The sequence below is a fragment of the Clytia hemisphaerica genome, unplaced genomic scaffold (genome assembly GCF_902728285.1).
Source record: "Clytia hemisphaerica strain Z4C2 unplaced genomic scaffold, Clytia hemisphaerica genome assembly, whole genome shotgun sequence".
NCBI classification, from domain to species: domain Eukaryota; kingdom Metazoa; phylum Cnidaria; class Hydrozoa; order Leptothecata; family Clytiidae; genus Clytia; species Clytia hemisphaerica.
This window is the reverse complement of record NW_027103300.1, coordinates 84,678-99,658: the sequence shown is the minus strand read 5'-3', so window position 1 is coordinate 99,658 and position 14,981 is coordinate 84,678. Positions and strand designations below refer to the sequence as shown.

At 35.1% G+C, this 14,981-nt stretch overlaps 1 protein-coding gene across 1 annotated transcript in view; it reads left to right on the top strand.

Moving 5' to 3' along the window:
- LOC136811290 (polycystin family receptor for egg jelly-like) overlaps positions 1–14,440 on the top strand; it is a 79,209-nt gene extending 64,769 nt beyond the window's left edge. The window contains exons 24-38 of the mRNA XM_067067909.1: positions 500–763; positions 1,238–1,411; positions 1,716–2,046; positions 2,307–2,614; positions 2,885–3,026; positions 4,446–4,534; positions 6,000–6,123; positions 6,748–6,891; positions 7,376–7,717; positions 8,251–8,668; positions 9,269–9,453; positions 10,527–10,611; positions 11,260–11,476; positions 11,884–12,052; positions 12,557–14,440. Of these exons, the coding sequence (XP_066924010.1) occupies positions 500–763; positions 1,238–1,411; positions 1,716–2,046; positions 2,307–2,614; positions 2,885–3,026; positions 4,446–4,534; positions 6,000–6,123; positions 6,748–6,891; positions 7,376–7,717; positions 8,251–8,668; positions 9,269–9,453; positions 10,527–10,611; positions 11,260–11,476; positions 11,884–12,052; positions 12,557–14,343 (4,779 nt within the window). The 3' untranslated portion in view covers positions 14,344–14,440. The remainder of the gene's footprint in view (positions 1–499; positions 764–1,237; positions 1,412–1,715; positions 2,047–2,306; positions 2,615–2,884; positions 3,027–4,445; positions 4,535–5,999; positions 6,124–6,747; positions 6,892–7,375; positions 7,718–8,250; positions 8,669–9,268; positions 9,454–10,526; positions 10,612–11,259; positions 11,477–11,883; positions 12,053–12,556) is intronic.
- The last annotated feature ends 541 nt before the right edge of the window (positions 14,441–14,981 follow it).

Below are 14,981 nucleotides of genomic sequence, written 5' to 3'. Positions count from 1 at the left end.
CAATTCGCTTTGTGTACATAAGTTGCATTGCAATTCGAATGTTAATTGCACTCCAAACCATACGATTACTAGTACTTATAGACCGATTCAACTAAATCCAGCTAGGGACTATCTTCAAGCAAACCTCAAGCAAGCTGCTTGTTCCTAACTGACAAAGCCATTTCACCCACGAAATAAAAAACTATGCGCAGGTTTAAACGGGAATAATTTGAAGATTTAGAACTATCAAAGTGTTACTAAATCATCCTGTACATATTCTTTAACCAGTTCTTAGAAAAAATGGCTGATTGTGGGTGAAAATGACGTCGCAGGGAATCGGTCTATATGGTCTTATTTTTTCATTTTCTCTATCTATGGTCTTTTCGTCAGACCCGATATTACAGGAGCTGGCCCACCGTAAATATTATAAATTCATTTCAAAACCAACAAAAATTTTTTTAAATAATGAAAAATGATAAAAATGAACTAAATGAAAGTTCGTCTTTGTCCTCAATTTTAGAGTAAACATTTGATCAATCAAGTAGAATCGCAACTCCAATCCGTACTTGACATTCTTACCAATTTTGCCGTGCCTGGTTCACAGACGGTTGTCATAGAAACCAAAGACGCTATATTAGCGGCTACTAAGCTCCCCCAGTCAACTGATGATGTCGCCTCTGTCCACGTGGGAGGTGTGGGTACTAAATTCAATCAATCTATTGTGGAGAAGAATAATACTTATTCATCAGAGTTCGAACGAGCCCAAAACTCACTGACAGTTCAGGTACGTAAAGACTGGTCTCCACTTGCGCGCGCTTCAATCGCACTTTTTCGAGTAAAGCTTCTACGCTATTGGCCAAAAGAAAAATGAAGCAACTCCATTGGCGCAATCTGACGTAACGGTTGAAAAAAGTTGAAATGTGTTCAACTTTTTTTTCGAGCGCGCGCTACATTTTATGACGTAATCTTTTTTTCTAAGCAAAAAGGATTGAAGCCAAAAAGTGCGATCGCAGCGCGCGCAAGTGAAGACCAGCCTTAACCAATGATGTTAAAACGGATCTTTAAAAAAATCGTATTTGAGCACAATCAGCGAAAAACAAACAAATCCTCACAATTTATGTCAATTCTTATGATTCATTCCAATTATACATTTTTTTTAAGAACTATCTAAATAAACGTTAGATGGACGTTGAAACAACGTTGTGTGCCAGCTGGGAAGTTGGTGAGATTAACATGGTGAGTTTTTCCTACTTTCTAGCTGCGGAAAACAGAAAATCCATTCACTTATGACTCGACAGCATCGAAAGTCAAATCCTCAATCACTGGCATCAATTTTGCTTCAAGCAATGGAGATTTAATGAAAGTCAATGGTACACAAGACCCTATTGAAATTACGATCGCAAACAAAGCACCAGAAATTCATCCAGAAGAGGTTTGGCTTAAAAGCTATTGAGTTATTGATTAACAATAACAAGGGATCTACTTATATTTCCTAAGCTTTTCAGATTGTTTGAAAAGCTAGGAAGATCTACCGTACCTCTTAAAGAATCATTTGACCATTATTATTAGCCTCTATTCAAATGCTTTAGTTCTTGGAGATAAATTATCAGTGATAAACCAACAAAATTAAAAGTGGCCTTTATCATGCAAATGTATAAAGAAATATATTATCTGAAACTTTGTTCAAAATAAGTGGATTTTTCTCGAGTAAGTCATTAAAATTAATCCATTTCAAGGTCACGATGGGTATCCAGCCAGACGGCACTCAACAAAATTTTCATCGCATCACTCTACAAAACGAAAGTTTCCGTGCCATCATTAAACCGGTAGACGAAAACGTCATCATACGTGTATATTTACGTGAATTTAAACGTCCGAGTCCGGAGAAATATTCATTTTCATGGGTATTACCGGATAATTCTTCATGCCGGTGGGTCAATGATACGGAACACTGGAATGAAGCTATTGACTTGCTCAAAGTCAACATTAGCGAAGACGTGACTTGCTCAAGAGATGTGTACTCGGTTTTTGTCAGTGATGAACATAACCTTTCTGATGTTTACCTAGGTAAGAAATGAATCTCTCAATACAAAAATAACTGGCTTCTCATGGTGGGAAAAAATCACAAAATTATAGGTAGTAGAGAGGTCAAAATACTCCGAGGGCCCTTCAAAATGATGTAAATTTTAATGCAGAAACTTTTTTTATTTTATTACACTTGTTGAAGCAAAACTTTTGAAAGGTGGCCTGCAGTGAGCGTGTTAATGTCCATGTAACGTTGTATGAATGTTAAAACAAAAATATTGTATTTAATTTTCTCCCTGTAGGAGTTTTCTACACACCATCTAACGAGACGTCTCAAGAGAGTCACGAAAATCTAAATTCTCGTAAAAGACGAAGCTCTACCAATCAAAATACACCTGGTCCTATAGATGTCGACAAAGTGGATGAAGAATTTTGTGTTGTTATCAAACCACCTCCTCCAACACCTGCGCCCACTCTTCCGCCCGGAGAATGGGTGGAGCAGCCGCCCCTTATTACCAATGCTTCCTTAAACTATTCGATTGAGATAACAAAAGCAAAGTGTTTGTTTTGGGATCCTGTTAATGAGACTTGGGGGTCGAATGGTTGTGTGGTGAGTCAGTCATTTTATATCAAGTCTAAAACTGTTATATGGGACAAAGAAGAAATGAAAAAAATTTGGAATTTTCTCCTAAATTCCTGAAATGTCTTCATTTATAATTAGTAAGAGTACTGAGGACTTTACTAGAGCTTGACTTTAAATTTTTAAAACATAAATACCACCTTTTAGATCAAAGATTTATAACGGTCTTTTTTAAAGCCAAATAATATCTTTATAAAGTGCACTGAAGTTCAATTTTTGAAAATGCTCTATATTCTCAAGGTTGGCATAGAAACAACACCTTCAACGACGCAGTGTCTGTGTAACCATCTCACCAACTTCGGTGGTGACGTCATGGTTGCCCCAAACCCCATCGATATGGATCAAGTGTTTGCAGGGTTGAAAAATCTTGGTGATAATTTAGGTCAGTGAATTTCGTAGTCATTTTAAGACAAAATGTAGACTGGGGTCGTTTATAATGCGTGTAATACAGTAGTTTAGGGGTTATATGATAATACGATTATTCGATTATTGTTACGGGATTCAGTTTGTATTAAAATTGTTCCCTCCATTACTTTTTGCTTTATTTCTACTATGTCTGAATTAGTCTGAATGACTAGTTGACTCTGAATGTGCGGCAGTAGCGCCCTTAGACTAAAATTACTGAAAAACTTCATTCTCTTGAGAAGTGATATTTTCTCCTAAATCTCCTAAAAGTTTGATTTAGGACTAAAGTCTGTCCAGATATAATTGGCAGTGGAAACAAGAATGCCTGTAACTTTTGATAGTTAAATATAATTATGGAAATTATTTTTGCTTGTTTTAGAGAATCAAAAGCGCTATATTTGAATGTATTTTTGTTTGAAAAATTCGCGATTTTTAGTGGTTAAATTTGCGATTGTAAAAATTGAGCTTTTTTTCTACTTATGCTATAACGTTCGTTTTTACATCAGTGGTACTTCAACCTTAGGTTAAGAAGTTTATAAAATTTCAAGGCAAACAAAAAAGTCCTTCGGAAGATATGGGACCCGAAATACCCCTTGGTAGCACTTTTCTGTGAAATATCAAATCTCCAACTTATTACTAAAAACGGGGGTTATGTTATCTTTTTTGAACAGTGCAATTAAAAGTTGGAAAATGTTAAGGATTGGTGCATTGGTATTATTGGTATCATTGATTATTTCGAAACGAAGTGAAATCACAGTATAATTGTTTTTATTGAAAAGATAAGCATGAATTTATATTGCCTTTGTTATTTTTAAGTCATTAAAGAACTTTGCTAATTCCCAAAACACTAAACATAGCTATGAGGTCATTAAAAATATCGTAAAATGTGTTATGATCGAAAAACTGTTTTATCAATCATATCACTACCCCCGTTTTTAGTAATAACTTGGAGATTTGATATTTCACAGAAAAGTGCTACCAAGGGGTATTTCGGGTCCCATATCTTCCGAAGGACTTTTCTGTTTGCCTTGAAATTTGACAAACTTCTTAACCTAAGGTTGAAGTACCACTGATGTAAAAATGAACGTTCTAGCATAAGTAGAAAAAAAGCTCAATTTTTACAATCGCAAATTTAACCACTAAAAATCGCGAATTTTTCAAACAAAAATACATTCAAATATAGCGCTTTTGATTCACTAAAACAAGCAAAAAAATTTCCATAATTATATTTAACTATCAAAAGTTACAGGCATTCTTGTTTCCACTGCCAATTATATCTGGACAGACTTTATTTTTAGTACAATTCAACGATATCAAACATGAAAGTTTAGTCTTTTTTTGCTAAGGTCATTCTGCATCGATTTCAAAGGAAGGTAATTTTTATTTTTGACTTTAGGTGTATTGATGGTGATCATAACTTTATGGTTACTTTACGTCATCTTATTGGTGTGGGCCAAACGAAAAGACAGGAAAGACATGGTCGATGTAAGTATACATAGTTTTTCTTGTTGATGTTGGGTAATTAACCCTTAGGAGGCGAAAGACGTATATATACGTTTTGAAAAGGTCATTTTACCGATACACAGTCTTTTGGTCATAACTCCTGACCACTTGAGATTCAGAGAAAAAAAATCTGCTATTTTTTGAGCTTTCCAACGATACCAAAGTTGATACCTGAATCGTTTGTCCTGGTCGAGAAATTACTTTTGAAAGAAAAAATTTCCAGAAAAAAATGATGAACTTTTTGGCCTTTTTCAAAAAAGTTAGCGGCTTTGAAAGGTTAAAAAATGTATATACCGGGTGACCCACGAAAAAGTTCGGACCTTTCTCGGCGTCTTGAGGCCGAACAAATGTCCCAAAGTGCTCGGAATTTTGGTATTTAAAAAGTAGATATCCTAACTTAAAATTTGAGCTATCACTTTTTAAATTTAACCAACTAGTTCTCTACTTATGACCTTTTAAACTCAAAATTCACTTTTCGGAAAGTGTAAAAAACACGTAAAAAAGAGGTATCAAATTAATGCAATCAATTAGAAAATCTCTTATAAATTGACTTATTTAACGAGTTTTATGACATTAATAATTATTAAAAACACCTTTTAAAGTAGTTTTTGTTTAAACCAAGACTAGTTTTTATCAAAATTGGCACTTTCAAGGAATTTTCTCAAAAACTGTATATCAAAAACGTCTAAAAATACCTAATTTGATACCCCTTTTTTACCTGTTTTTTACACTTTCCGAAAAGTGAATTTTGAGTTTAAAAGCTCATAACTAGGGAACTTGTGCGTCAAATTTAAAAAGTAATGGCTCGGATTTTAAGTTAGGATATCTACTTTCTAAATAATAAAACTCCAAGCACTTTGGGACATTTGTTCGGCCTCAAGACGCCGAGAAACGTCCGAACTTTTTCGTGGGTCACCCGGTATTTAGGGTACTCTGCTAAATCTTTGACCGGTGAAAGTCGAATTGGTTTAGTGTAGAACTGAAACTTTTACTGTATAAACGCTTCCATCTGTAGACAGAAATCCATCCAGTTGAATTTTGTAGCTTAGCTTGGATATACGTCCCAAACAAACCCTTGATAGCAGAAATGAGTCAGAATTTAGATATTTCGTTCAGGCTCATGAAAGCCGTGTGCAACACTGGTAGTTTCTGGAGTAAAATTAATAAAATATATAAATTGATCTCAATGAGTCTTCAAATTGTTATCTACTAAATGACTGAACTTGGCTTGTTATTTTCATAAATTACGTCACGAGCAATGCTTACCTCGTTTACAAAATATTGCTATGGTAATTGATTCCCAGAAGAGTTCAAAAATAATTTAATTAATTTAGAAAAGTAAGCAGAAGTAACACTTGAAGATGGTAATAGTTTCAAAACGAGGCAGTCGTTGCACTAAAAATAATTTATGAGAAGGCCTATTATATTGATCTCTCGTTTACTTTAGGAGCAAATGATAGTGGTCGATTGCACTAAAAGCGAACCGATCGAACAAACAGTGCTGCTGAACATCGTGACAGGAGCAGGGTTTGGTTGTGGTACTACTGCTAACGTCTTTTGTATCTTAAGTGGTAAGTCTTAGAAAGTTTTGTCTCTTTTTTTTACATACAGTCGATTCTCTCTAATTCGAACTCGAACGGGGAATATTATTTGTTCGGATTACAGAGAGATTCGAATTATAGAAAGATTGGAATAATAGAAGTTCGAATAAGAGGGAGTCTACTGTAATTTGAACGTTCAAGAAGTGGGACGAGTTATTCCACTAAGAAGTTACTTTACCGCAATCTCGTTCCCTGCGTATTATTGTCTGCGTTTTTTATGCTTACTGATAGCACCACCAGGTAATATTCTCTGGCGTCCATTGGTAACGGTAAAAAGTCTGGGATACACAGGGATGAGGTTCACTTTATCCTAGTCTGATTCGCAGACCTATACTTCCTTATAAGAAACTTTTTTCGCTAGAGGATGAGCAGAAGCCTAACTTTACCAACGTTTCTAACTCGTTCGCTGCAGCCGACTAATAGCTATACCGATTTTACTTCAGATGGCAATTAATAACTGTTGACAAAGAAACTTTTTTTTATTTGATATACTTGCTTTTATATTACTCAGTGAATTTATGTGTCCTTTGCCTTGTTTTTTTAGCAACAACTGAAAACATACATGTCAATAATTATTTTCTATTTACTCTACAGGAGAAAAAGGAAAAACGCAGATAATTCCATTACGTTACGAAGGCCGTAAGATGTTCCAATCACGCTCAACTGTCGCCATCAAAGTTCACCTACCAACAAATATTGGAAACTTGACTTCAATACGCGTCTTTCATGATAACTCAGGTATTTTATTGGAATATACGTTTTTTTTATAAGGAACCTTAACTTGGCTCCGAGCCTGGAGTCCCTTATTTTTACAGATAATTTCAGCCTTAAAGTTCCTTATCGAGCTCCTTATTTACTTAGCTGGTAAGCTTGGACTGATTTGATGATACAGAAAAAGACGAACAATTGAACGAACGAACAATTATTTTATCAATATTTATCATTTTTGCTTAGGTTTGAGTAAATGTGTGCAAGTTCAATTTTAACTCTTAGTGTTCCTTAACTTGTTTTTTTTTCATTCTCAGCCTTTTGGACCATTTCCAACCTCAAGTTCCTTATAAACGTGTTCCTTATAAAAAAAGACGTGTTTATTCTGCACTGTCCTTCTACGTAAAGTCATCCCTATAGTCATCTCCAGCTCCTCAGGCGGAAAGATTCATAAATTGAAAGCTTTTCACTTCTTAGTTATAAACTGATAAACCTTTAAATTTTAATTTTTCAGGAACAAGTCCTTCGTGGTTTTTACGAAGCATCTTAGCGATAGATCTGCAGAATCACCAGAACTATAATTTCGTTTGTGATAAATGGTTAGCAGTTGAATCTAAAGATGGGCAAATTGAACGTAATCTTACATTAGCTGATGAGAAAGATTTAAAACAATTTCATCTAGTCTTCGCATCGACTGTCTCTAAAAGTTTGGTAGACGGGCATATCTGGTTTTCAGTGTTCATGCGACCGAAACATAGCCCGTTCACCAGAGTGAGAAGATTGTCAGCTTGTCTTGCTTTGATATTCTTGGTGATGTTGACCAATGCAATGTTCTTTGGTGCTGGTGATAATCCAGGTAGGTTTCTCACTTACCGTATTACTTCGAATAAATGCACCCTTTCTTTTAACCGCCCCTCCCCCCACCACGAGCGTACGCCCCTTTGAGGAGTATTTTTCAATAAACGTCCCCTGAAATAATAGCTTCCTTCAAATAAACGCCTCTAGGAGGGTATTAGCTATAATGAACAATCATATTCAAACATAAATGTTGAGCTATTCTTACACTTTTAAAATGGCACAATAGAAAAGCAACAAAAACAAAATAGGTTCCCATTCACTTTATTGAAGTTACTTTGGTTGAAAATCTTTTGAAAAGCTTTTTACTTGTATGTGATTCAAGTTGGCACATTATGGCCATTATGTTCATGGCATCTCACGTTGACCTTAAGAACGTTAGATAAATGTTACTACATGGACGCTTTTCTGACTTTTTTTGCCAGCTTGCATATCACTAGGCAAGAGAAATTTTCATGGACTAATCCAAAAATCTCAAACCTATTGAATCTATACGAGCTTGCTCTTAATTTTTCATTTTCCTACTTATTCCAGGTTCAAGGAAAGTAGTATGGCTTGGTAATTTCAAGATCAATTTCACTGGTATAATCGTTGGTATCCAATCAGCGTTCATTATTGTTCCGCCAAGTATCATTATCGTTGAGATCTTCAGAAGACTGGGTCCAAAGAAAGAGAAAAATCAAAACAAAGTGAATTTGAAAGATAAGAACCACGATAAAACTAAAACAGATAATGACCACACCGACACTAAATCTTTAGTACAAAAGGATCAGAATTTGACCCAACCCAATCCCGATCCAAAGTCTACAGAACCGATTAAAAAGAAACCGTTCATGTTACCAAACCAATGTCAATATATTGCATATTTCTTAGTGTTTGCATGTGTGGGTAGTTCCTCTTTGGTTTGTTTCTTCTATTCAATGATGTGGGGTCCACGAAAATCGAATGAATGGTAAGCTCTTATTGGTTGAAAATGACGTAAATATATGCTTGGGGTATTCCATTGGTTTAAAAATTCTTTGTTGGTGTTTTACTTGACTTTGAATCTGTGTTGATTATCCAATAATGGGTTTTCTGTCATTGATACACCCCTCCTTTAATCAGTGTCTATTACTAAAAGTTTTTATAATGTCACTGACTTTCCTAAATTGGATCTTAAGGCCAACATAAAACTTGCGTTTAAAAACTTTCTTCTGCTTTTAAAATTGCATTATGTCAAGAAACAGAATCTCTAGGTCTCCTCAAAACAATGTTAGATTGAAACAATTTGAGGAACTCCGTAGTAGCAAATTATAATATTCTATTAAAGGTTTAGTTTTTAAATAAGAGTGATATCGTTTGCTTACTCATCAATTTTAATTCACAAGCTTTTTCACATTGGATTGACACGAATATGGAGCAGATTGGTCTGAAAGAGAAAAAGAAAAATATTTTTTGCTTATTTCAGCATAATATAACAATAGCAAGACACTGTCCTGATATGAAATATGTGTCTGATATGAAACGGAAACACTTATGTAAAAACAAAACCTTTAATCTATCCTTCTCGAAGGCTGGCATCAATGTTCACTGGATTCTTTCAATCGGTGCTCGTCATTCAACCAATCAAAGCAGTCGTTCTTGCTGTCTTAATGGCTGCCATCCTAAAGAAACCTGTCAAACAGGATGTCACAAATGAAAAGAATTTAGATATCAAAACAAACATGAAAACAAAGAAGAAGAAAGAGTATGAAGAAGGTTTGATATATTCCTTCTTCCTGGAGAAAATTTACTTTTCACTTTACCATAGTTTTATGGTATTTTTTCTTGGTGATTTCAGATGAATGTCTATTTGTAAAGAATCTATATTACTGTTCACAAAACTTAGATCTCATACTGTAGCTTACAAGGGCGCGCAAAACTTGTGTAGGAGAGCACATTTTTATGACACTGTGGTATAAAATTTCGCGGGTAATTAATTTCGCGATTTTTTAGGTTAAATTTTGCGAAATTTAATACCGTTTAAATTTTTCAAAAATACAAAATCGCGAAAAAAAATTCAAGATAGGCCGAAAATACTTATTTGTTAGACTTAGTTACTATTTTTGTCACTAGTTTTGTTACTATTTTTAGTATGTTTACATACAACGTATTGGGACGCTGTGTTTCAAGCGAAATCAATCATTCATTCCCACTTTTTGAAAATGCCCAATTTAGTGAATCGCGAAATTTCATACACGTGAAACACGTTTCCTCAAAAACATTTCGCAAATCGCGAAATTTTTTAACCCGCGAAATTTAATACCAATAAGTTATTCATAATATGAAAAGATAATTACAGTGTCATGGAGCTTGAAATGGCAGGGAGATAACGATGAAAAACCAGTCGAAAAATGTAAGACTCGTTCTATTGATAAGGTCTTCATAATGGGCCACTCCATTTTTATTCATACATGGGGTGGACGAAGATTTCCAGGGGGTAACCCGAGAGGAATTTCCAGGGGCTCTAAAGGAATGTTTTTTTCATGTGTCTAGGGGGAAAAAATCTATTCTAAAATTACCAGGGGGTAGAAGACTAGTTTTAGTTTGTCCACTGTCACTTTAAAGTATATGAAAAGAATTTTTCCAATGGTTTTTCCAGAGGGTATCCACATATTTCAAAGAAAAGGTTTGTCTGTTTGCCCCCTGGTTTTTTAATAGAACACCCCAATACTAGTCGTTAAATATTTGAGATACTGCTCACAAATTTCAAATTAAAGAATACGTCAGAGACAGCCAATATACGTATGTGGAAAACTTTCTGAAAATCATCTTTCACTTTGAAATTTCAGGTGAAGAATCAAATGATGAAGAGGAAGATGAGTGTTTGTCTGGTGATGATGGAATTATTACAGCTGACGAAGTACCAATCATCAGGTTAGTAATTTCTTTTGCTTTTTTACTGAACGAGCAATTACATCTTCCATTTGGTGACGGGGGACGGCTGAATGTTAGAAGGACTCTAGTTTGGACCCTTTTTTTAAAGACGGATCCAACTTTTCAGATCAATGATTTTACTATCATAAGATGTCTACCTTCAATCCATCTAAGGTGGAATTATAAGTCGTCACTAATACAATAATGACCGGTTAGTGAGGGCTGTACTGAGAAATATTGCCCGAGGTCAAGTAACGACCGAGCTTGCGAGGTTGTTGCGTTGACCCGAAAAAAGAAATTACTAACCTGATGATCATAATATTACTTATCAGATTCTTACATCAGTAAAAAGATCAATCTGTAATTATATGTTGTTATTTTATAAGAATATCCAAATTTTTTGAAAGCCTACGGATGTTCTTAACTTTTTGAGCTTAAAACCTAAAAATGTTCTTAACATGTTCTTATTTTCCCCATTTTGTGAATATTTTTCTCAATTTACTAAAGAAATCGGGTGTTTTAGGGTCTCCGGAGCCTTAAAATGTTCTTAACTTGTTCTCAACATTTTTGCTATCTTAACCTCGTGTTCTTGTATAGTTTATTCTTATAAAAAACGTATATTTTCACGTGTATTTTTTCCAATAACAGGCCAAGTGACAGTGAACTTGAAAAATCGCGAAAACAAAAGATCAGGGAAAAGATGACAGGGATTGTCATCAAAGACATTGCAACTTATCTTATTTTTCTGTTGATTGTGGCAAAGCTTGCTTACATGGAGAAGGACTTTCACACCTACATCTATCGACAGGACATGGTCAACATGTTGAAAGAAGCTACATACACCTTCGGACCGAAATTTGAATCTGTAAGACTTCGCTTTAAAACGCATGAATGAATGTTGATTAACTAGAGGCATTTTTTACCCATTTATTCTTTTGATACAAAGGAGACTTCGAAACTAGAAAAAATCAAAAAAAAAATCGAATAACTGAGAGGATTTCTAGCGTACCTACAGTGTAAAGGGTTCAGAGCTGCCACTTTCGATAATTGAAATTTTTGGGGAGGGGTTTCGATAACTGAATGGTGGATAGACTATTCATATTTTATACGGATCCACCTGTAGAATACACCGGATGTTTGCTAATCATTTTGAAATTGAAAATATCAGGGGTATTTTTTGGCGTTCCCGTATAGAAAATTACGTCATGAATACCATAAAAACACATTAGAATGTTAGTAGTGTTTTCTTACTGGCTTTCTTTTTCTTTCCAGATATCAAACCATGGATATTTTTATTCCTGGATGAGAGACACGTTAATCCCAGGAGTTTTTGCAGGTCCTTGGTACAACGATGATCTGGTCAAACATCAAGGCTTTATTGATAACCATGAAAGTTTTCTTGTCAGTATACCGCGAATACGACAAGTTCGCGTTCAAGAAAGTGAGTTTGGATTTTATGGAACCTTTTTTATTAATTTTATAATGTCGAACATTTTGTTATAACCCCAGGGGGTTATAATTAAGTTAAATTAGGCATTTGAAATCGGACCTTAACAGTGCACTTTGGGAAGCTGGGAAAAGGACCCTTAAGGGCGGCACGTACGGTAGCTCCTTTACCTTAAGTGCCCTCCCCCGGGCTATAACTCACAACTCAACCTTTCCTCACTAAAAAGAATTAGATTTCTCAATATCATAAACAAATCTAGGCTTCTGCTCATCCTCTAGCGAAAAAAGTTTCTTATATATATATGGAGTATATCTATAGAGGTCTGCGATTCAGGCTAAAAAAAATCAACACCTAGTATCCCTTTTTATGAACATAGAGAATTTTAATGTAAAAAAGAAATTACAGGATTAGCTGAGTGTCCTTTATATCTCTTTGTTAGTTTTTTTTAGATTCTTTCTTCCATAACTTAATTGTTTTTTTTTGTTGTTGTTTTTTCAGACTCGTGTCCATTACCTTCTATCTTCGACGGTGTTATCAATCATTGTGAAGCCACTTACAAAGGTTCTCTAGAAGATCAAGTAGATTATGGTATTGCTTGGGTGGACCTAAACATGACCATAACGGCTCCATCGGCCTCAAGACGTAGACGGTCCCCATGGATCGTTCGAAATATCAAACAAATAACGACGACAGAGAATATTCGTAAACGAAAACGACGTCAAACGACAACTGAGGAAACTGGTGGAATGCAATACCAAAAAATGGATACTGGAAAATCTGGTTCTTTACGGCGACGAAAGAAACTGAAAAATCAACAAAACGGCGCTCCTATTTATTACGTATCACCAGAAGCGCTACTCCCGGATGGAAGTGTCGTATCTTGTTTTGACCGTTGGGAACATTTCTCGGCTTCAGAGCTACGTGGTTTTCCGGTTGTTGGCCGAACAAATACCTACCCAGGGAGTGGATATGTTGCAAATCTAGGCTACAATGAGGAAACGAGTTGGACGGTTTTAGCTGATTTGCATATTCATAATTGGTTGGATAAACAGACGAGAGCCATTTTCGCAGAATTTACTGTTTATAACGGAAATGTCAACTTGTTTATGACTGCTTTCCTATATCTAGAAACTTTACCAACTGGTGGTGCTTTTCCTTGGTCAGACTTCAAAGTATTCAACGGATATCGATATTCAGCTAAAGACGGGCTACAATCAATGTGGGCTGAAATGATTTTCATTTGTTTCATCATCTATTTCGGTGTCATTGAAATACGTAAAATGTTGAAACTGAAATTCAATTACTTCAAAAGTTTTTTCAATCTGATCGAAGCAACGTTGATGCCATTGTATTTGGTAATGTTCGCGTTGATTCTGATACGTTGGTTAACTACCTCAGCAAACATCAAAACATTCAAGCAGAATCCAAAAGACTTTGTCAGTTTCCAGTATGCGGCCGCAGCAGACGAAGCTTTAATGTCTGTCATCGGAATAGTGTGCTTCCTGCTAAACCTCAAATTTTTAAGACTACTTCAGTTCGCAAAACTATTTTTTGTTATTGGACAAGTTATCAAAAGTTTTACAGTACCTCTCTTATATTTCATGGTGCCTTTTACAATGTATTTCTTACTTTTCTGTTGGAGCGCACATCTGGCTTTTGGCAACCAACTCGAAGAATTCCAAACTATACCTCGGACTATTACGACTCAGTTCTTGCATCTGTTAGGTGCAACGGACTTTGAAAGTATCACAGACGCTCGCCCTGTAGTTGGTTCTTTATATTTCTTAGCCTACAGTGGATTCATGTTATTTGTAGCTTTTAATATGTTCATGGCAATCATCTGTGAAGCGATTGATGACGATTTTGACGAAGAGTTTGAAAAACAGGCTGGTGATATACAAGTGGCTGAATATTTTACTAATAAGTTGAAATTATTGTTAGGTCGTAATATCGATGATGAAATACGCATCGATGGTGATGATGTTAATGAAAAAGCAGACTCACAAAAGTTGATTGAAATTGAAGAAATTTTGATGACATTTGAAAAAAGTTTGTCACGATTGGATTCGTTTGTTGACGCGATTCACGAGGATTTCGAAAGTGAAAAACAATGTACTGAAATGTGTGATATGCTGGTAGAAACATCTCTGTCGTCTTCTGGTGGTACTGAAGAAACCCAAGACCAAAATATTTCAACTCATTTTAACGAAGCAGAGACACTGGACGATGTTTTTGATGAATCGTTTGCCAGTCTAGATACTGTCAGTGAAATCATAGAACTTTAAAAAAATAATCTTATTTCAATTGTGAAGATCCTTTAAATTCGACATTTATTATACAAATAGAATTATGTAAATTTATTTAATACACTATTTTACACGCAAATATGGATATATGACTACAATCTACCTACAAGTAACTAGTAGTAGAAGTATATTTACCTATAAACTTGATATTACTAATTACCTTAATGATTAAAGTTTGCCAAATCAAATTAAATCCCCGTCCAACGCCTTACTTTTTAAGGCAAACTCGAAAAGTGATTCGGCTGGACAACATAAGAAATTATATCAAACTTCTTCTCAGCATTGGAAAAAGGATAGCCAAAGTGATCTATTTTTTCCTCTCTCTTTTTCTTTTTTTTACACAGTAGAAAAAGGTGTTCAACTAGCATATTGTAGTAGAGGGGAATTTGTTCGTTTTTTTTAGGTCGCTCGATTTTTTTAGTCAAAGCAACATTTTTGGAAAGCTTAAGGTGTAGGGGAATCAAAATAACTTAGGTGCCAATTTTATTTCAGACACTTTGGTGTGATTTTCGGACAAATATGACGGTCTCAGGCAAAAGTCATAGGGTCAAAAATTAATGAAAATTTTAGCTTGAGAAAACGGAGACCTACTGTTGTATATTTTTGGAAAGCTCTCA